Source organism: Hyla sarda, chromosome 9, assembly GCF_029499605.1.
Source record: "Hyla sarda isolate aHylSar1 chromosome 9, aHylSar1.hap1, whole genome shotgun sequence".
In the NCBI taxonomy this organism is placed as follows: Eukaryota; Metazoa; Chordata; class Amphibia; order Anura; family Hylidae; genus Hyla; species Hyla sarda.
Window position 1 is genome coordinate 88,206,394 of NC_079197.1, and position 23,699 is coordinate 88,230,092.

Consider the following 23,699-nt stretch of genomic DNA (forward strand, 5'->3'; position numbering starts at 1 on the left):
GCGTCATTACGCAACGCCCTCTCTGACGACTACAGAGGGCGTTGCTGAATCTGACAGCGGCGTCCGTAGTAACGGAAGCAGTGTGTATTTAAAGGGCAATTCGCTTGTTTATAAATGAAGATATAGTTAAAAGAGCCTTGCTAAGTGTTAATATGCACAACAGAGGATTAGAGCAATTAATTAGGTAATGATTATTATGCATATGATAAAAAGGTTTATGAGGAGAGGGGGGAAGAAATCCATAAAAACGGGGGTGCAGCATGAGATACCCTTTTCTTAGTGAGACAGGTACTGGGTCCCTCAAGGTAAGTTACGCTAAACCCACTCGTTCTCATTAAGGATATATACTTGCCCCACACTCTACATATATACAACCATATATATATAATATATATAGTGTGTAAAAGAAATGCTCAATTTGGAGGAGATCTAAAAAGAAATGCTAACAGAGGGTCAGGACCCAAGGAGGATGACCATTTTCACTATGTAACAATAAATCTGAAAGGACCAGGTTATATAAAGAAACTAGTGGTTTCCTTAAATAGAAAGCTCTCCCACCCCCTATTTTTTGTTGGGGGGGGGATGCCCTAGTAAATGGTGTTGGGGTAGTTGATGTGGCCCTGAGGAACCTGATCTGGCCCTGTTCTAACTGTAGCCCCTATCCCTAGGCAGAATTGACGCCCTTATAAGGACGGTCCCGCTCTCGTACCTCCTACTTGGCCTAGCCAATATCCCTAGATAATTCTATCTTGGTGATGCTAACTCAAGAGGCTCACTAAGGCCTCCTCTAACTACCTAGCCATAATCACCAATTGGGGGGGGGGAGCAGTATTTATAGGAAACATGCATAACTGAGTTGGTCGTTCAGGCCTTCTGGGGCCATAGTTCCCAGTTCATAAATCCATCTACACTCTTTACGTAGCAACATCTGATCAAAGTTTCCTCCTCTTAAAGGTGGTTTTACTTTTTCAAGTCCAAAAAATTGGATGTTATATTGACAATCCCTGTGGCATTGGTTCATGTGACGGGCCAGGGAAGTATCACGATCATGTCTAACATCCCCCATATGCTCAAGAATACGTTTCTTGAATTCTCGGAAGGTCTTGCCTATGTATTTTTTAGAACAGGGACACACTGCCATGTAAATGATGCCTTTAGTACTGCAATTTATGAAGTCTCTAATGATGTATTGTTTTCTTGTGACTTCACATCTGAAGTTTTTAGTTTTTAATATATAAGGGCAGGCTTTACAATGTCCACACGGATGATTTCCTGTAGGTTTGGGGATTCTATCAAGCCATGTCACATGACCCGATGCCACAGGAGTGAGATGGCTATGAGTCACCATATCTCCTATGTTTCGACCCCTTCTAAAGGTGATTTGGGGGAATTCTGGGATGACATCTCTCAAATCCGGGTCCATCTGGAGAATCCCCCAATATTTTTTCAAGATCTCGCGCATTTGTGATGCTCCATTATCAAATGTTGCTATTATTCACATAGTGGGTGTCATGGTGTCACGATTTTTTGGTGTAAAGAGTGAATCTCTGGGAGTTTGTAAAGCATATTGGTAAGCTGATCGTAAGGCATACTGTGGGTAACCTCTATTTGTAAATCGCCTCCTCAGGTCCTGTGCCTCCCGAACAAAGTCTCCCCTTTCTGAACAATTCCTCCTGAGGCGGAGATACTGCCCCCTCGGGATACCCCTTTTTAGGGGTCCCGGGTGGCAGCTCTCCCACCTCAGGAGTGAATTTGTAGCAGTCAATTTTCTGTATACAGTCGTCCGGAGACTCCCGTCACTGTTTTTTTGAATCAAAATGTCAAGAAACGGTAAGAACGATGAATTACACTCATATGTAAAGAGTAGGCCTATAGAGTTGATGTTGAGAGATTTTAAAAACTCCTCAAACTGTTCCACAGTACCCTGCCACAGTATGAATATATCATCAATGAAACGAGCCCATAAAAGGGCTCGCTCACTGAATTGTTCCCGAGACTCAACAAAAACTTGGGTGGCCTCCCACCAGCCCAGAGTGAGTTTCGCATAGCTGGGGGCACAAGGGCTCCCCATAGCGGTCCCTCTGAGCTGGTGGAAAAAATTGCCATTGAACAAAAAATAATTGTGTGTAAGTACAAAGTGCAACAGTTCGAGAATAAGGTCGTTATGTGCTCTAAACTGATTACCCCTGAATGCCAAAAAGTAGGCTACCGCTCTTAGTCCTATCTCATGCGGTATGGATGAGTACAATGCCTCAACGTCAATACTCGTTAATAGGGTGTCAGTTTCAACTGTTGCCCTGAAGGATGATTTTACCTCCTGTTATGATAGCCACACCATGGCAATAGGGATATACACTATGTATCGGGTGTTTCCCTATTGGTTGAGCTAAAGTAATTAAGGGATATACACTGTGTATTGGGTGTTTCCCTATGAATCAAACTACACCGTTTGTTTTATACTCTATTGATATTTTGTTATATAGCAGTATTACTATCTATTGCATATTGTATACATTTCCCCTGAGGAAGCCACGTAGTGGCAGAAACGCATTGGGTGACATTTGGCAATAGTTATTCTTCTCTTTGATTGTAAATCCACATAACATGTGGTAACTGCTTTCTGTGTTGCTTTGTAATTTGGGCACTTATTCTTTATCACAAGGTGTGGTGCATTTTAGAGTACTATATTAAAAGTTATGTTTTATAAGGTTTTTTCCCCCTCTCAGCATCGAGAATTAGGTATTTCGAGTTGATTTTTGATATATTTATTTACTTATATTTTTTACTTAAAAAAATATTTTTTCATTAGCTTTTTTGGGAATATCAATGTATATTTATTTTATTCAGTGGGTCAGTATTATTCTGGCAATACCCGATTTTTTTTTTTTTTTTATGATAGATGTGGGTCTCCAAAATGGAGGTCTGTTGCTTGGCTTTTTTTGGTAACTCCTATAGAAATGAAAGAGGACCTGTGGCCAACCCCCCAAAAATGATATTGCACAACCAACACCCTTGCCCCCAGTTTGTGTGTGGTATTGTTGCTCAGTTCCACTGAAGTGAAGGAGCAGAGCTGCAATACCACATAAAACCTGAGGACAGGTGTGGCCCTGTTTTTGGAAGAAAGCAGCTGTTTTTTTTTAATCCTCAATAACCCCTTTAACTATTAGGCTTGAATAAATAGTGACCAGGACTGCCCTATAGCTTGAATATACCTGTAATGTGACAAACAATGACAGCAACTTACATTTTTTATTGTGTCCTTAGTTCCAGGACGCTGTACTGTTAGTTAATTTAGCAGAAAACAGAGGTTTGCATTACAAACGGTTGTGCTTTTAAGGGAATAGCTTTACTGAAGTACTGTAAAGGTTTGTCTATGTTCCCTGTATTATCCACTATATGTATGCTTTAATAATGAAACAAAACCTCTAATTCCTAGTTCTTTTAATGCATGTATTTGTTCCACAGCATTCCACTGTCTTTCCAGCTTCTACACCCTCTGGCTTATCAGATGATCCAAACTCAACCTCACAGTCTGGTCCCAGTTTCATGTGGCCATCCACTGCACCACCTCGCTACTCTCCACCTTATTTTCCACCAGATGAAAAGCCTCCACCTTACACACCATGATCCTTGTTAGCACAGATCTCCCTCTCTTCCTACAAAAAAATAGGCCAAAAGCCTGCCAAATAATATGAAGTTTTATATATTTACGGAATACATTTAAGACATCTGTGTGGAATGGACAATTGTGTAAATTATAAATGTACATAAGAGTGCAAGATGCCCCAGTTGCAACACAGACTTTTTAACTTCTGCCAAATGGAAAATGGACATTTGTCTGCTTTACAAGGATGTGCTAAAATGGGGGGAAAAAAACAAAAAACTATCGGCGCATTGATTTAGTTGCCGCACTAGCCTTTGTGCTTCAGTTGTCATGCACGTGTATACTTTATGTTCTTATGTGTAGTGATTCACAGGTTTTCCATGCCCACTGTGTGAAAAAGTACTGCCTGGGCAACCTCACGGGCACATCTTGTGCTTGGCTAATGCTTCCTTCTTTTTAGTCAAAGCACCAGCAAAAGGAAAAGACACTGTGGAGATATCAATGCATATTTACAATGTATAGATGAGAAGGTGTGAGTGTTTATTTGTGAACTCCCAACTTATGTAATGAACATAGAGGAGATACTGTTTACATCAAAATCCTGGGATTCTGTCATTGCAACCGATTGAGAAGTAGCTGGGAGGATCTAATTTTATCATGCAACATTGGTGCCTCTTAATTGTATTATAAGTTTGTGACAATATCACTATGTAACATAAAATAAAGTCTGATGTGCAAAAGTACTGTGGTAAGCAGTGATATCCTTTTGTAGGTTTCACTACAGCTAAAATGAGTGTTGTACTTGTGTGCAGATCAGTGTAAAATCAACTGTACGTAGTCTCATTTATTTTAAAGGGATTTTCCAGGATCTGTTTTTTTCCAATTCCTTTGCACCACTGCAGATTAGCACAATGAACTGGCCGTTCTGCTTATGCAAGTGCTGCGGCCTCTTCACTTCCAGCTTCCTGTACCTTTAATAGTAGGTGAACCTGGTATTGCAGCTCTTCTCATTCACAATAACAGGTACAGCCACTATCCAGTGTATGGCAGTGTGTCTGGTTGGAAGTAAAGAGGAAGGCCATCAAAAAATTACAGAAAACCCCTTAAACTCAAGCACTCCACGTGGCTTTTTGGAAAAATAAAATTTCCCCAAAAATGCCATACTCTCTGTATGGTGTTTTTTTTGGGCCAACAATTCTGCAACCAGATGCTAGCTTGGAGTCGATAAGGAAGTATGAAATGCCTTTTTTTTTTCTTTTGACATCTTTTCACCCGTTTGTGGTATTTTTAGGTTAAAAGCTAGTTTTCCAAACTTAGGCGAAGACTGCTATTGGAGGGGAAAAAAACTGCAAAAAAAAAACAGAATGTGGATTACAAATTGGTGCTCTTTCTGACATTTTTTTTTTCCTCCCCTTGATTCTTCAATGGAAATCCATGAGTCAGATGAACGAATCACATGACATGAAAGAAACACAGGTTAAAATGCAAAAGAAAAGAAAAACTCCTTTTTTTTATGTCACAAAAACTTCATCTTCGGAGTGTAAAAGGAGGGGCAGTTTTTTTGTTGTGTCTTTTTCTAATTGTCAGACAAAAGTTGTGTGGAGTCCCACTCAAAAAATATTATTGTTGAATAATCAAACTAGTGATATATGTAAAACAAAGGTGTAAATGATTTTTTAGGCCTAGAGAAATAAAACCCAGCTTTTTTCTTTTTATATCCAAAAACAGTACCTATGTGTCTATAGGATATCTAGTATTGCAGCCCATCCCTATTCAGTTCTGGTTAAAAAGTTACTGTTTCTCTGACAGCCATTTCAAAAGTTTTGATTGGTCAAGGTCTTGATGCTGAAACCCCCACTGATCTATAGATGTTGCCAGAAGAATTTTCTTACTTTGTGCTTCACATGCTGTCTCGCTGATTGACTGGACTTATTGCAGGAGAAGAGCTGTATTTTATATGTGTGGAGCCCATCTTCTATAATAAGTTGGATTTAACATTGAGCCGGGGAGTGAAGTGCACAGCCGCTTGCTTCTGCCAACTATCTAGAGATTGATGGGATTCTTGGCAGTCTGGAGAAATGGAACGCAGATAACACTGATTAATGCTGTGCTATGGAACAGCATTGAACAGTGTATGCAATCTGAAAATTGCAGGTAACAGTCCTTTATGAGGGCAAAAAAATGGTAAAATTGTTTTTTATTAATATAAATAAACCCCTTTCCTAATAAACTTTTAAATCACCCCCCTTTTCCTATTTTTTAACCCCTTGAGGACTCAGGGTTTTTCCATTTTCGCACTTTATTATTTTCCTCCACACCTTCTAAAAATTATAACTCTAATAGTTTTCCACCTACAGACCTAGTTGAGGGCTTTTGTTTTGTGCTACCTATTGTACTTTGTAATTACATCAATCATTTTACCACAAAATCTACAGCGAAACCCCCCAACATTTTAAACTTTTGGCGGTAAAAATGACACCTTATCTTTATTCTGTAGGTCCATACGATTAAAATGATACCCATCTTATATAGGTAATAACTTTTTTGCACCTATGTTTGAAATTGACATCTTCTGACCCCTATAACTTTTTATTTTTATTTTTTCTGTATCCGGGAATGTGTGAGGGTTAATTTTTTTTTTGTGCCCTGATCTCTAGTTTTTATTGGTACCATTTTTGTTTTGACTGGACTTTTTAATCGTTTTTTATAAAAAATTTTAGGGTATACAAAGTGACTTTGGTATTTTTTTTACGTATGCGCCATTGACCTTGCGGTTTAATTAACATAATCATTTTTATAGTTCGTAAATTTATACATATGGCGATACCACATACGTTTGTTTGTTTTTGTTCACATTTTTGTTTTTTATGGGAAAAGGGGGTGATTCAAACTTTTATTAGGGAAGGGGTTAATTCACATTTATAATTTAACATTTTTTTACACTATTTTTTGTTTAGTCCCCATAGGAGACTATTACATGCAATCATTGGATTGCATATAGTATTCAATGCTATTGGTTGTCTGCTGCTCCAGCCTGCCATGACTGACTGGGGCATCAGATCATCGATCGGACGGTGAGGAGGCAGGTAAGTAAGGGCCCTCCCGCCATCCTCTCAGCTGATCGTGACACTGCGGCTTTACCGTGGTGGCCCGATCAGCTCGTTGAGCTGCCGGGACTGTTTTACTTTCATTTTAGATGCTGCAATCAACTTTGATTGTGGCGTCTAAGGGGTTAATGCCGGGCATCACCGTGATCGGTGATGTCCGGCATTAGACACACGTCCCAGTGGCTGATAGCCATCAGGACCACTCAGCTATGATGTGGGGTTAGCTCCTGAGCCCACGTCATAGAAGGGGCGCATGGCGTACAGGTACGCCCTGTGTCCTTAAGGAGTTAAATAGAGTTATGTCAACAAAACTAAACATATGTGTGTACATGTCCCAACTATTATATAATGTTGATTAACCCCTAAACAACAAGTGCTGTAAATGTACGGCGCTGCTAATTGTCACTTTGCGCACATACATTTACGGCGCTGCGTTCCTTGATCACCGGGTCTCCGGACACAGTGATTGGAATGGGATGACTGCTGTTAAAATGATTAATATACAATATAACTTATGCAAGGGTATACAAGATGGCTGACAAGAGTCAAAACCTAAAATGGATGCCATGACCTTTAGGAACAGTTAAGCTATAGCTAGATACTATAGATAGAATTGCTGAGGTATGCATAACACACTATACTATTCTAGGAAGGGTACTAATGTCCAATTAGTATGTAAGTTAAGCGTGACATAATGTATACACCCATTAGTTAAAGATATACTCAATCCAACCCACTAGGAGGAGATATATAGAGATAAGTATATTTATGGATATAAGGCATAGTATAACCACGCCCACATATGTAAAGAACACACCCATAAGTATGGTATTTAAGAAGACTGCGTCAATAGGGTGCAGGATCATTAAGGCATCATTATGGAAGCATCATTAAGGCATCATCATTAAGTAAGCCTCATCCATGGAGGACGAGGAGGACATCATGAAGCAAGACCATTGAAGTAAGCCAAGCCAAGCTAAGAGGAAGGAGGCGGAGCCAGACAAGTCTGATGAAGGAGGAAGCCATCTTAGATGAACTTTCCATGATGGATCCAGCCCACACAACCCTCACTTGGTGAGATTGTTCTCAGAACATGCCTATACTTCCTAATGTCATTATTGTAATACTTAAGCAAGAACTGTTATTAACATAAGATTTACTAGTTTGTTCTGTTTGCCATATTTGTCTATGAGCCTAAAATAAATGTATGATTGTTTACTTAATTTGACATAACCTGAGTAATTTATTCCTCTCCAATGGTGACTGTGTCAAATGAAATTTGACCATAAGAATGTAACAACTGCTGAAATCTATCTTGTTGGCGATCGCCATGATTCACCGGTCAATTCTGACCGGCGAATCACTGCTATTTGGGGCTGATCGGGTCTCTGGTGACCCGATAGCCCAAAAAATAGGGATGATCGGAGCTGTCCGAGACAGCCCCGATCATCCTAAAGGATAAGAGCAAGGTGGCAGGGGTGCCACCTCCTCCTATCCCCTGCGATTGGCCGATCAGGACTGAGCGGCCAATCGCAGGGCAGAGGGGGGCAAAGATGATGGCGGCGGATACCAGACCAGCGGCAGGGAGGACCGGTGGCAGCAGTATGCAACAGTGAAAATCTGGTAAGTGATCTTTATTGCTGCATTGTAGTTTCAATGCAGCAGCCAAAGGCTGTCTGGGCATGCTGGGAGTTTTAGGTTTGCAACATCTGGAAGGCTAAAGTTTGGAGACCACTGTATATTGGTCTCCAAACTGTGCACTTCAAGATGTTGCAAAACTACAACTCCCAGCATGCCAAGACTGTCCAGGCATGCTGAGCGTTGTAGTTCGGCAACATCTGAAGGACCAGATTTTGCAAAACTACAACTCCCAGCATGCCCTCCGGCTCTCCGGGGCATGCTGGGAGTTGTAGTTTTGCAACAACTGGAGGCACACTGGTTGGGAAACACGGTCTGTTTCCTAACTCAGTGTTTCCCAACCTGTGTGCCTCCAGCTGTTGCAAAACTACAACTCCCAGCATGCATTGACAGACCATGCATGCTGGGAGTTATAGTTTTGCAGCAGCTGGAGGTACACTGGTGTGGAAACACTGCGGTAGTCTGTCACCTAACTTAGTGCTTCCCAACCAGTGTTCCTCCAGCTGTTGCATAACTACAACTCCCAGCATGCACGGCCTGTCAGTGCATGCTGGGAGTTGTAGTTTTGCAACAGGGCACATTCACACGGGCAGGGGTTTCTCGCTTTCAGTTTGAGCTGCAACAAATTTTCCGCTGCAGCTCAAACTCTCTGCGGGAAACTCGCTGTGAACCCCCCGCCCGTGCCCGTAATAACTCACAGTATTGCTGGACAGCCATTGACTGTTCAAGCATGCTGGGAGTTTTGCAACAGCTGGAGGCTGTTATAAAATGGAATTTTTCATTTGCACAGGCCACTGTTCAAAAAAATCTGTCAAATGCCAGTGGGGTGTAAATGCTAACTGCACCCCTTATTAAATTCTGTGAGGGGTGTAGTTTCCAAAATGGTGTCACAATGCGGGGGGGTCCACTGTTCTGGTAGCACGGGGGCTTTGTAAATGCACAAAGCCCCCGACTAATGTTCCAACCAAATTCTCTTTCCAAAAGCCCAATGGCGCTCCTTCTCTTCAGAGCATTGTAGTTCACCCGCAGAGCACTTTATATCCACATTTGGGGTATTTCCATACTCAGAAGAAATTGTTACAAATTTTGGGGGGCTTTTTCTACTATTACCCCTTGTAAAAATGAAACATTTGGGATAACACCAGCATTTTAGTGAAAAAAATTAAAATTTTCATTCTCACGTCCAACTTAAGCGAAAATTCGTCAATAACCTGTGGGGTGTTAAGGTTTAGTGTACCCCTTGTTACGTTCCTTGAGGGGTGTAGTTTCCAAAATAGTATGCCATGTGTGTATTTTATTTTATTTTTTTGCTGTTCTGGCACCATAGGGGCTTCCTAAATTTTCCCCCCAAAAACAATTTCAGCAAAATTCGCTCACCAAAATCCCATTGACGCTCCTACTTTAGCCCTCTAGTGCACCCACAGAGCACTTTACATCCACATATGAGGTATTTCCTTCATCGAGAGAAATGCGGTTACAAATTTTGGGGGACATTTTTACCTATTACCCCTTATAAAAGGGTTAACAAACTTTCTGAAGGTTATTTTGAATACTTGAAGAGGCGCAGTTTTCATAATGGGGTCCATTAATAGGGTATTTCTAACATAAAGACCCTCAAATTCACTTCAAAACTGAACTGGACCCTGAAAAATTCCGATTTTAAAATTTTCATGAAAAATTGGAAAATTGCTGCTAAACTAAAAAGCCCTATAATGTCTTCAAAAAGTAAAAACATGTGACTTTATGACGCAAACACAAACTAGACATATTATTTATGTGAATCAACATATCAGTTATTTGGAATGTCCACTTTCCTTACAAGCAGAGAGCTTCAAAGTTCAAAAAATGCAACATTTTAAAATTTTTCATGAAATTTTGGATTTTTTCACCAAGAAATGATGCAAGTATCGGCAAAAATTTACCACTAGCATAAAGTAGAGTATGTCATGAAAAAACTATCTCAGAATCAAATTCATAAGATAAAGCATCCCAGAGTTATTAATGCTTCAAGTGACAGTGGTCAGATTAGCAAAAAATGGCTGCGTCCTTAAGGTCAAAATGGGCTGTGTCCTTAAGGGGTTAAACTGCACAACCAATGGTGTATACATAAAAAAAATACCAAAGTCCAGAATTGCATATTTTTGGTCACTTAAGGTATCATCCAAAAAAATATATATATACAAATGTCGATCAAAAATTACCATCAAAACAAAAACGGTTCCAATAAAAACTTAAGATCACGGTGGCTTATGGCGATAAAATGGTCAGAAATAATAGAAAACCAATATGGATTAATAAAAATGTTAAGGGGGCAATAAACGACAAAAATAAAGCATTTAAACTACTAAAATAGGACAGCAGTGAAGAAGCATTAAAAAGCTATAGAGAAAAAAGAAAAAAAAAAAAAAAAACTAAACTGATAAACACCACTAAAATAGAGAAATAGAGACAGAAAGACTCAAGAGAGCCAAAGAGAGTAAAACAAACCCCAAAATGTTCTTTAACCTGTTGGGGACGAAGGGCGTATCCATACGCCCGTTAGAATTTCGGTCCCCGGTGACTGCTGATATCAATCAGCAGGCACCCCGCGCAAATGCCCAGGGGGGTGTCATCAGACACCCCCCCCCCCCCCCCCCCATGTCGGCGATCGGCGCAAATCGCAAGTTAATTCACACTTGTGATTTGCGCCTATTCCGGGTCTATGGTGACCCGGAATATAAGGGGGATCGCGGTTGTCTAAGACACCTACGATCCCCCTGAAGGGATAGGAGTGAGGTGGCAGGGGTGCCACCCCTTCTATCCCTGCTATTGGTCGTCAGAAGCGAAGACCAATAGCAGATCGGGGGCGGGGGGGGGGGGGTTAACTTTTGTTTTCGCCGTTCTGCCCACCCACAATAGGCGGGGCAGAACGGGGAAACGAAGGGGACCGAACACCGAAGTCCACTTACCCGTCCAGAAGCAGCGGGCGACGGGGATCAGCTGGCGCCGATGTCGTGTGGCAGAAGAGGACGGCTCCCTGGATCCTACGGAAGCCGGTAAGTTTCCTAGCAACATCTGGAGGGCTACAGTCTGAGACCACAATACAGTGGTCTGTAGCCCTCCAGATCTTCCAAAACTACAACTCCCAGCATGCCCAGACAGCTGTTTGTGCATGCTGGAATAGTTGGTTTTTGCAACAGCTGGAGGGTTACAGTTCGAGACCACTATACAGTGGTCTCTAAACTGTATCCCTCCAGATCTTCCAAAACTACAACTCCTAGCATGCCCAAACAGCTGTTTGCTGTCTGGGCATGCTGGGATTTGTAGTTTTGCAACATCTAGAGGTCCACAGTTTGGAGATCACTGTGCAGTGGTCTATAAACTGTAGCCCTCCAGATGTTGCAAAACTGCAAATCCCAGCTTGCCCAAGCAGCAAACTGTCTCAGCATGCTGGGAGTTGTAGTTGCGTACCTCCAGCTGTTGCATAACTACATCTCCTTGCATTCCTTTCGTCAATCAGTACATGCTGGGAGTTGTAGTTTTGCAACAGCTGGAGGCACACTGGTTGGAAAATACTGAGTTATGTAACAGAACCTAACTGAAGGTTTTCCCACCAGTGTGCCTCCAGCTGTTGCAAAAGAACAACTCCCAGCATGCACGGTCTGTCAGTACATGCTGGGAGTTGTAGTTTTGAAACAGCTGGAGGTTTGCCCCCCATGTGAACCTACAGGGTACATTCACACAGGCAGGTTTACAGTAAGTTTCCTGCTTCAAGTTTGGTCCGCGGCAAATTTTTCGCCACAGCGCAAACTCCTAGCTGGAAACTCACTGTAACACGCCAGTGCGAATGTACCCTAAAAACACTACACTACACTACACTAACACATAATAAAGGGTAGAACACTACATATACACCCCCTTACACTGCCCCCCCCCCCCCCCCAATAAAAATGAAAAACATATTGTATGGCAGTGTTTCCAAAACTGAGCATCCAGCTGTTGCAAAACAACAACTCCCAGCATCTCTGGACAGCCACTGACTGTCCAGGCATGCTGGGAGTTTAGAAACAGCTGGAGGCACCCTGTTTGGGAATCACTGGCGTAGAATACCCCTATGTCCACCCCTATGCAATCCCTAATGTAGTTCTCAAATGCGCATGGCGCTCTCTCACTTCAGAGCCCTGTCGTATTTCAAGGAAACAGTTTAGGGCCACATCTGGGGTATTTCCGTAATCTGGAAAAATTGCACTACAAATTTTGGGGGCTTTTTCTCCTTTTACCCCTTATGAAAAGGAAAAGTTGGGGACTATACCAGCCTGTTAGTGTAAAAAAAGAAAAATGTTTACACTAACATGCTGGTGTTACCCCATACTTTTTATTTTCACAAGCAGTAAAAGGAAAAAAAGACCCCGAAAATTTGTAACGCAATTTCTCCTGAGTACGGAAACACCCCATATGTGGGCGTAAAATGCTCTGCGGGCGCACAACAAGGCTCAGGAGTAAGAGCGCACCATGTACATTTGAGGCCTAAATTGGTTATTTTTACAGGGGTGGCTGATTTTACAGCGGTTCTGACACAAACACAAAAACATGAATACCCACATGTGACCCCATTTTGGATACTACACCCCTCACGGAACGTGACAAGGGGTATAGTGAGCCTTAACACACCACAGGTGTTTGATGAATTTTCATTAAATTTGGATGGGAAAATGGAAAAAAAAATGTTTTCACTCAAATGCTGGTGTTAACCTAAATTTTTCATTTTCACAAGGGAAAATAGGATTAAGCCCCCCCAAAATGTGTAACCCAATTTCTTCTGAGTAAGAAAATACCCCATATGTGGATGTAAAGTGCTCTGCTGGTGCATTACAATGAGCACCATTGGGATTTTGAAGAGAAAATTTGTCCGGAATTGAAGGCCACGTGTGTTTACAAAGCCCCCATAGTGCCAGAACATTGGACCCCCCCACATGTGACCCCATTTTGGAAACTACACCCCTCATGTAATGTAATAAGAGGTACAGTGAGCATTTATGCCCCACAGGTGTCTGACAGATTTTTGGAACAGTGGTCCGTGAAAATGAAAAAAGTTATTTTTCATTTGCTCAGCCCACTGTTCCAAAGATCTGTCAAACGCCAGTGGGGTGTAACTACTCCCCTTATTAAATTCAGTGAGGGGTGTAGTTTCCAAAATGGGGTCACATGTGGGGGGTTCCACTGTTCTGGCACCAGGGGGGCCTTTGTAAACTCACATGGCCCCTAACTACCATTCCAAACGAATTCTTTCCAAAAGCTCAATGGCGCTCCTCTTCTGAGCATTGTAGTTCGCCTGCAGAGCATTTTACGTCCTAACATGGGTATTTCCATACTCAGAAGAGATGGGGTTACAAATTTTGGGGGGCATTTTCCCCCATTACCCTTTGTAAAAATGGTAAATTTGGGTAAAAAAAACTGCACTTTAGTGAAAACATTTTTTTTTAATTTACACATCCAATTTTAACGAAAAGTCGTCAAACACCTGCGGGGGTGTTAAGGCTCACTGGACCCCTTGTTACATTCCTTGAGGGGTGTCCAAAATAGTATACCATGTGGGGTTTTCTGCTGTTCTGGCACCATAGGGGCTTTCTAAATGTTATATGTCCCCCAAAAACCATTTCCGCAAAATTCACTCTACAAAATCCCATTGTCGCTCCTTCCCTTCTGAGCCCTCTACTGCGCCTGCCGAACACTTGGCATACACATATGAGGTATTTCCTTACTCTAGAGAAATTTTCTCCTATTACCACTTGTAAAAATTCAAAAACTGAGTCTACAAGAACATGCGAGTGTAAAAAATGAAGATTTTGAATTTTCTCCTTCACTTTGCTGCTATTCCTGTGAAACACCTAAAGGGTTAACACACTTACTGAATGTCATTTTGGATACTTTGAGGGGTGCAGTTTTTATAATTGGGTCATTTGTGGGGTATTTCTAATTTGAAGGCCCTTCAAATCCAAAACTGAACTGGTCCCTGAAAAATTCCGATTTAGAAAATTGTGAAAAATTTGAAAATTGCTGCTGAACTTTGAAGCCCTCTGATGTCTTCCAAAAGTAAAAACATGTCAACTTTATGATGCAAACATAAAGTAGACATATTGGGGGACATATACTAATCTAGTCTATTCTGGGTATGCTTATAGACCAGCATATGTGGTAGTCTCCTGTCTATTGTGCTCCTAATTTATCAAAGGTCTCACAGCCCTTGATAAATTCTGTGCTCAGACTTCAGGGTCTACAGCTTAAACTGCATTTAGACCTGCTCCAACATGGTCTGACATTTCAGCGTATTGTGGGCAGATGCGACCTGTCGCACAAAAGTCGCACTTGATAAATTCAGCACCAATGCATTGTCCAATGCATTTCCGTCTAAAATAGACTAGCATGGATCATGTTCTAAAAATCCTCTACAGCAAAAGTCGCAGAAAAGTCGCACATATTTAGACTGCGACTTTCTGTGCGACAAATTTAGACAGGAAAAACCAGTCTAAATCCTTTGATAAATCTCCCCCATTGTATATGTGAATCAATATATAATTTATTTGGAATGTCTATTTTCCTTACAAGCAGAGAGCTTCAAAGTTAGAAACATGCAAAATTTTCATAAAATTTTTCACCAAGAAATGATGCAAGTATAGACGAAAATTTACCACTACCATAATGTAGAATATCACGAAGAAACAATCTCTGAATCAAATTTATAAGTAAAAGCATCCCAGAGTTATTAATGCTTAAAGTGACAGTGGTCAGATTTGTAAAACATGCTTCCGTCCTTAGGGTCATAATGGGCTCCGTCCCCAAGGGGTTAAAGGGGTACTCCCGTGGAAAACTTTTTTTTTTTTTTTTTTTTAAATCAACCGGTGCCAGAAAGTTAAACAGATTTGTAAATCACTTCTATTAAAGAGAAATCAAAAAAAGAAATGCATTTCCTCTGATGTCATGACCACAGTGCTCTCTGCTGACCTCTGCTGTCCATTTTAGCAACTGTCCAGAGCATCATATGTTTGCTATGGGGATTTTTTTCTGCTCTGGACAGCTCCTAAAATGAACAGCAGAGGTCAGCAGAGAGCACTGTGAACATGACATCAGAGGAAATGCATTTCTTTTTTTGATTTCTCTTTAGTATACAGCCACTAAAAAGTACTGGAAGGATTAAGATTTTTTAATAGAAGTGATTTACAAATCTGTTTGACTTTCTGGCACCGGTTGTTTAAAAAAAAAAAAAAACGTTTTCCACGGGAGTACCCCTTTAACCTCTTAAGGACCCAGGACGTATGGGTACGTCCTGGGTCCCGGTCCTGCGATATAACGCGGGGTCACACAGTGACCCCGCATCATTTCACGGCGGGTCCGGCGTCATAGTGAAGCCGGGACCCGCCTCTAATAGCGCGCGGCACTGATCGCGGTGCCGCGCGCTATTAACCCTTTAGCCGCGCGCTCAAAGCTGAGCCATGCGGCTAAAAACGAAAGTGAAAGTTGCCGGTTAGCTCAGGGAGCTGTTCGGGATCGCCGCGGTATAATCGCGGCATCCCGAACAGCTGTAGCACAGGAGGAAGGTCTCTTACCTTCCTTCCTGCAGTCAGATCGCCGATTGAATGCTTCAAGCCTGAGATCCAGGCTTGAGCATTCAATCGCCGAAAACACTGATTGATGCATTCCTATGGAGATGCATCAATCAGTGTTAAAGATCAGTTAATGCAAGGAGCTATAATACTGCATAAGAAAAGTGTAAAAGAATCATTAACCCTTTCAATTATCCCTTCCCCTAATAAAAGTTTGAATCACCCGGCATTTCCAAGAATAAAAAAACACAGGGTAAATAAAAATAAACATATGTGGTATCGCCGCATGTGGAAATGTCCGAATTATAAAAATACACCACTTTTTAAACCTCACGTTCAATGGTGTACCTGCAAAAAAATTCTGAAGTCCAAAATAGCGCATTTTTGATCACTTTTTATACCACAAAAAAGTGAATAAAAAGTGATCAAAAAGTCTGATCAGAACAAAAATGGTACCACTAAAATCTTCAGATCACGGCTCAAAAAATTAGCCCTCATAGCACCCTGAACACAGAAAAAGAAAAAAGTTATAGGGGTCAGAATATGACCATTTTAAACGTATAAATTTTGCTGCATGTATTCATGATTTTTTTATGAAGTGATACAAAATCAAACCTATACAAGTAGGGTTTCATTTTAACCGTTAGGACCTACAGAATAAAGATAAGGTATAATTTTTGCCAAGAAATGTACTGCGTAAAAACGGAAGCCCCCAAAACTTACAAAATAGTGTTTTTTCATAAATTTTGTCGCACATTGATTTTTTTCCCGTTTCACCGTAGATTTTTGGGCAAAATTACTAATGTCATTACAAAGTAGAATTAGTGACGCTAAAAATAAGTCATCATATAGAATTTTAGGTGACAATTTTAAAGCGTTATGATTTTTTTAAATTAAGGAGGAAAAATTGAAAACGAAAAAACGGAAAAAGCCCGGGTCCTTAAGGGGTTAAGGACGGAGCCCATTTTCACCTCTAGGACGAAGCCCTTTTTTGCAAATCTGACCACTGTCACTTTAAACATTAATAACTCTGGAATGCTTTTACTTATCATTCTGATTCTGAGATTTTTTCGTGACCTATTCTACTTTAACATAGTGGTAAATTTTTGTGGTAACTTGCATCCTTTCTTGGTGAAAAATCCTCAAATTTGATGAAAAAATTTTAAATTTTGCATTTTTCTAACTTTGAAGCTCTCTGCTTGTAAGGAAAATGGATATTCCAAATAAATTTTTTTTTGGGATTCACATATACAATATGTCTACTTTATGATTGCATCATAAAATTTATGAGTTTTTACTTTTGGAAGACACCAGAGGGCTTCAAAGTTCAGCAGCGATTTTCCAATTTTTCACAAAATTTTCAAACTCACTATTTTTCAGGGACCAGTTCAGGTTTGAAGTGGATTTGAAGGGTCTTCATATTAGAAATACCCCATAAATGACCCCATTATAAAAACTGCACCCCCCAAAGTATTAAAAATGACATTCATTAAGTGTTTTAACCCTTTAGGTGTTTCACAGGAAAAGCAGCAAAGTGACGGAGAAAATTCAAAATCTTAATTTTTTACACTCGCATGTTCTTGTAGACCCAATTTTTGAAATTTTAATAGGGGTAAAAGGAGAAAATGTATACTTGTATGTGTAACCCAATTTCTCTCGAGTAAGCACATACCTCATATGTCTATGTAAAGTGTTCGGCGGGCGCAGTAGAGGGCTCAGAAGTGAAGGAGCGACAAGGAGATTTTGGAGAGTATGTTTTTCTGAAATGGTTTTTGGGGGGCATGTCGCATTTAGGAAGCCCCTATGGTGCCAGAGCAGCAAAAAAAAATAAATAAATAAATAAAAAAAAACACATGCCATACCATTTTGGAAACTAGACCCCTTGAGGAACTTAACAAGGAATAAAGTGAGCCTTAATACGCCGCCACAGGTGTTTCACGACTTTTGCATATGTTAAAAAAAAAAAAATGTCACTAAAATTTTACATTTTTTAAAGGGTTAACAGCAGAAAATAAAATTGTAATTGAGGTACCCTATAAGTGGACCTGAAGTGCACTGCGGACGAACTACAATGCTCAGAAGAGAAGGAGTCATATTTGGCTTTTTGAGAGCAAATTTTGCTCGGGGGGCATGTCGCATTTAGGAAGCCCCTATGGTGCCAGGACAGCAAAATAACCCCCACATGGCATACCATTTTGGAAACTAGACCCCTTGAGGAACGTAACAAGGGGTACAGTGAGCATTTACCCCCCACTGGTATCTGACAGATCTTTGGAACAGTGGGCTGTGCAAAATTCTTCATTTTCACGGACCACTGTTCCAAAGATCCGTCAGACACCCGTGGGGTGTAAATTCTCCCTGCACCCCTCATTACATTCCGTGAGGGGTGTAGTTTCCAAAATGGGGTCACATGTGGGTGTGTTTTTTTTTTTTGCGTTTGTCAGAACCGCTGTAACAATCAGCCACCCCTGTGCAAATCACCTCAAATGTACATGGTGCACTCTCCCTTCGGGCCTTGTTGTGGGCCCTCAGAGCACTTTGCGCCCACATAAGGGGTATCTCTGTACTCGGGAGAAATTGTGTTACAAATTAATTTTTTTTTTCTTCCCTTTTACCTCTTGTGAAAATGAAAAGTATAGGGCAACACCAGCATGTTAGTGCAAAAATGTTTATTTTTTTACACTAACGTGCTGGTGTAGACCCCAACTGTTCCTTTTCATAATGGGTAAAAGGAGAAAAAGCCCCCCAAAATTTGGCAATTTCTCCCAAGTACGGCGATACCCCATATGTGGCCCTATACTGTTGCCTTGAAATACAACAGGGCTCCAAAGTGAGAGCGCCATGCACATTTGAGGCCTGAATTAGGGACTTGCATAGGGGTGGACATAAGGGTATTCTATGCCAGTGATACCCAAACAGGGTGCCTCCAGCTGTTGTAAATTTCCCAGCATGCTTGGACAGTCAATTGCTGGGAGTTTTTGTTTTGCAACAGCTGGAGGCTCCATCTTAGAAACACTGCCGTACAATACGTTTTTCATTTTTATTGGGGAAGGGGGGTGGTAGGGGGGGCAGTGTACGTGTGTATATGTAGTGTTTTACTCTTTATTTTATGTTAGTGTAGTGTTTTTAGGTTACATTCACACAGGCGGCAGATTACACTGAGTCTCCCGCTAAGAGTTTGAGCTGCGGCGGAAAATTTGCCGCAGCTCAAACTTGAAGCGGGGAACTCACTGTAATCTGCCGCCAGTGTGAATGTAGCCTGTACATTCACATGGGAGGGGGGTCAAAACTACAACTCCGAGCATGCACTGACAGACCATGCATGCTGGGAGTTGTAGTTTTGCAAGATTTAGAGGGTTTCAGGTTGTAAATCACTGTCCAGTGGTCTAAAAACTGTGGCCCTCCAGATGTTGCAAAACTACAACTCGCAGCCTGCCCAGACAGCAAACTGCTGTCTGGGCATGCTGAGAGTTGTAGTTTTGCAACATCTGGAGGGCTACAGTTTGAGACCACTTAGTGATCTACAACCTGAACCCCTCTAAATATTGCAAAACTACAAGTCCCAGCATGCCCACACAGCAAACAGCTGTCTGGGCATGCTGGGGGTTGTAGTTTTGCAACATGTGGAGGGCCACGGTTTAGAGACCACTGTAAACTGTGGCCCTCCGGATGTTGCTAGGCAACAACTCACGTGGCAGGACCCGGATGAATTGCTGCCGCCGCCACCGCACGTGGGGGATCCCCACATGGAGGATCGTGCTCCGGGATCCAGGTAAGGGACCTTCGGTGCCGGTCCCTGGACAGTTCCCCCGTTTTGCCCGGACACCGATAGGTGGGCAAAGCGGGGGAACCAAACTTTAATCCCCCTCCCCCGGTCGGCCGACCAATAGCAGGGATAGGAGGGGTGGCACCCCGGCCACCAAACTCCTATCCCTTCAGGGGGATCGAGGGTGTCTCGGACACCCTCGATCCCTCTTATTTTCCGGGTCACCAGAAATCGTGCAGATCGCAGGTCTGAATTGACCTGCGATTTGCGCCCATCACGGTCATGGGGGGGGGGGGGGGGGTCTCAGGACCCCCCTCGGCCATGTGCTGGGATGTCTGCTGTTAGATAACCGATCGCGGCGATGTGCGGTATTAACCCTTTAGAAGCGGCGGTCAAAGCTGACCGCCGCTTCTAAAGCGAAAGTGGAAGTATCCCGGCTGCTCAGTCGGGCTGTTCGGGACCGCTGCGGTGAAATCGCGGCATCACGAACAGCTTGCAGGACACCGGGAGGGCCCTTACCTGCCTCCTCGGTGTCCGATCGGCGAATGACTGCTCCGTGCCTGAGATCCAGGCAGGAGCAGTCAAGCGCCGATAACACTGATCACAGGCGTGTTAATACACAGGCGTAAATGTCCGAACTATAAAAATATATCATTAATTAAACCGCACCGTCAATGGCGTACGCGCAAAAAAATTCCAAAGTCCAAAAAAGCGTATTTTGTTCACTTTTTATACCATTAAAAAATGAATAAAAAGTGATCAAAAAGTCCGATCAAAACAAAAATCGTACGCAATCGGCGCAAAAAAAAATTAGTCCTCATACCGCCCTGTACGTGGAAAAATAAAAAAGTTATAGGGGTCAGAAGAGGACATTTTTAAAAATATACATTTTCCTGCATGTAGTTATGATTTTTTCCAGAAGTACGACAAAATCAAACCTATATAAGTAGGGTATCATTTTAACCGTATGGACCTACAGAATAATGATAAGGTTTCATTTTTACCGAAACATGCACTGCGTAGAAACGAAAGCCCTCAAAAGTTACAAAATGGCGTTTTTTTCTTCGATTTTGTCGCACAATGATTTTTTTTCCGTTTCTTCGTGAATTTTTGGGTAAAATGACTGATGTCACTGCAAAGTAGAATTGGTGATGCAAAAAATAAGCCATAATATGGATTTTTAGGTGGAAAATTGAAAGGGTTATGATTTTTAAAAGGTAAGGAGGAAAAAACAAAAGTGCAAAAACGGAAAAACCCTGAGTCCTTAAGGGGTTAAAAATAGGTCAAAATGTGACCCCGGGAATTATAGGCCTGTTAGTTTAACCTCCGTTGTATGTAAATTGTTTGAGGATTTTCTAAGGGATGCTATTTATGAGTATCTTGATAAAAATAAATGACTGACCCCATATCAGCATCGATTTATGAGGGATTGGTCCTGTCAAACTAACCTGATCAGTTTTTATGAGGAGGTGAGCTCCAGACTGGACCAGGGGCAATCGCTGGATGTCGAATATCTGGAGTTTTCCAAAGCATTTGATACGGTGCCACAAAAAAGGTTGGTGCATAAAATGAGAAGGATCGGGTTGAGGGAGAATGTGTGTAAGTGGGTAAATAACTGGCTCAGTGATAGGAAACAAAGGGTGGTTATTAATGGTACTTATTCTGATTGGGTGACTGTTACTTGTGGGGTACCACAGGGGGCCGTCTTGGGTCCTGTTCTATTTAATATATTCATTAATGACCTTGTAGAGGTTGAATAGTAAAGTAGCAATCTTTGCAGATGATACTAAACTCTGTAAAGCGGTAAACACAATAGAGGACAGTGCACTGTTACAAATGGATCTGGATAGGTTGGAGGTTTGGGCTGGGAAGTGGCAGGTTCAACACTGATAAATGTAAGTTAATGCACATGGGGAGGAAAAATCCGGGCTGGGATTAGGAATTAAATGGGAGAATACAAATTTAGTTGTAGAGACCAGTGTCGGGCAGCTGCTGCCAAGGCAAATAAAATCATGGGGTGCATCAATAGGGGCATAGATGCCCACGAAGAGGAATTGATTCTACCGCTGTACAAATCACTAGTCAGACCACACATGGAATACTGTGTACAGTACTGGGCACCAGTGTACAAGAAAGATATAGTGGAGCTGGAGAGGGTTCAAAGATGGGGAATGGGAGGACTACAGTACCCAGAAAGATTATCAGAATTAGGGTTATTTCGTTTAGAAAAAGAAGGCTTAGGGGAGACCTAATAACTATGTATAAATATATTGGGGGACTGTACAGAGATCTCTCGCATGATCTTTTTGTACCCAGGAATGTATCTATCACAGGGGGGCATCCTCTACGTTTAGAGGAAAGAAGGTTCCTACACCAGATGGGGATTCTTTACTGTAAGAGCAGTGAGACTGTGGAATTCTCTGCCTTGGGAGGTGGTCATGGTTAACTCCGTAAAAGAATTTAAAAGGGGTCTGTATGCATCTTTGGAGAGTAATAACATCGCTGGTTATGCATATTAGATTTATAGCGACAGAACGTTGATCCAGGGATTTATTCTGACTGCCATATTTGGAGTCAGGAAGGAATTTTTACCTCTAGTATGAGTTTTTTTTTTTGCCTTCCTCTGGATCAACTCAGTAGGGACTCATTAGGGTTATAGGTTGAACTTGAGGGACTGTGGTCTTTTTTCAGCCTTATGAACTATGTTACTAAAAAATGACCCTCATACAGCCCAGTATACAGAAAAATAAAAAAAAAAGGGTATAGAAGAGGACAATTGTAAACATATAAATTTTCATACAAAAACTTAAATTTTCTTTAAAAAAGTAAAACAAAATAAAACCTATATCAATTGGATATTGTTGTAATCGTAGGGACCTACGTAATAAAGAGAATGTGTCATTTTACCAAAAAGTGCACTACGTTGAAACTCCTCAAAGTTATAAAAAAGGCTTTTTTTTTTTTTTTTTTCTAATTTCGCCCCACAAATATATATTTTTTAAATTTGCTGTAGATTTTATGGTGAAATTAATTGATGTTATTACACAGTACAATTGCGAGGAACAAAAAAAAAGCTCTCATATGGGTCTGTAGGTGGAAAATTGAAACCCCTATGCTTATTAGAATGTAATGAGGAAAAAAAAAAATTGCAAAAAAATTGCAAGGGGTTATGCACACGGGAGATTTGGAATCAGGGCTCGTCCTTTAGCTTACTGTAAATCAGTGGCCAGGGATAAGAGGGGAAGTGAGCAGGTATTCCAGTCCTTAGCACTTTAGGGGCTTGGGAATACATCCTTGACACTTGATACAGGTAAATAAAAGCTAGTAAAATGTTTCTACATTGTGGTAGCACAGATATTTGAAAGGTTCCATGTGTTTTCTTGTCCTAACAGCTGTCTAACAGTAAAACAGGATTGGATAGGAACTGCTCACTTTATCCCTGCAACTGAGCAAACCAATTGATACCTTTTCCCCCTGGTGTCAAAAATAATCCAACCGAAAAAAGAGTGATTTGGTGCTCAAAAGTTACATGGAATACTTATCCCCATCTCACATGATATCCCTTAACAGCCTTTTCCCGTCAGCCTATTCCCCCCCCCCCCAATTCTATTCCAATTACCATCAGTTCATACTGTTCTTTCCCCCTGCACTATTCTAAGAGGCCTCCCCCTTCCCCCACCCTACTATATGCTACAGTTTCACCTACCAGTAACAGCGATGAGGTCTGGCCGCTTATCGCTGCCACCGGCTACTCAGAACAGCGCTCTGGCAGCGCATCGTGTTTACACACGATCGCTGACAGTGTGCGGACAACTGATGGCGAAAGGACCAATAGCAGGGCACCACTTCCCTCGGCTGCGCTTAGGACCCGCCCCTTTCTCCCTCCGCTACTGTCATATGTCGCTCGCCCAGTTTTCCACATGCAATTGGTGTATCCAAGCTTGCACGGACAAAAACTTGGCAATAGGGGGGTGTGAATATCACCCATACGGACGTATTATGTT

At 41.6% G+C, this 23,699-nt stretch overlaps 1 protein-coding gene across 1 annotated transcript in view; it reads left to right on the top strand.

Moving 5' to 3' along the window:
• TMEM255A (transmembrane protein 255A) overlaps window positions 1-4,347 on the top strand; it is a 54,523-nt gene extending 50,176 nt beyond the window's left edge. Inside the window, exon 9 of the mRNA XM_056537951.1 lies at window positions 3,466-4,347. Within this exon, the coding sequence (XP_056393926.1) occupies window positions 3,466-3,627 (162 nt within the window). The 3' untranslated portion in view covers window positions 3,628-4,347. The remainder of the gene's footprint in view (window positions 1-3,465) is intronic.
• Window positions 4,348-23,699: the final 19,352 nt, after the last annotated feature.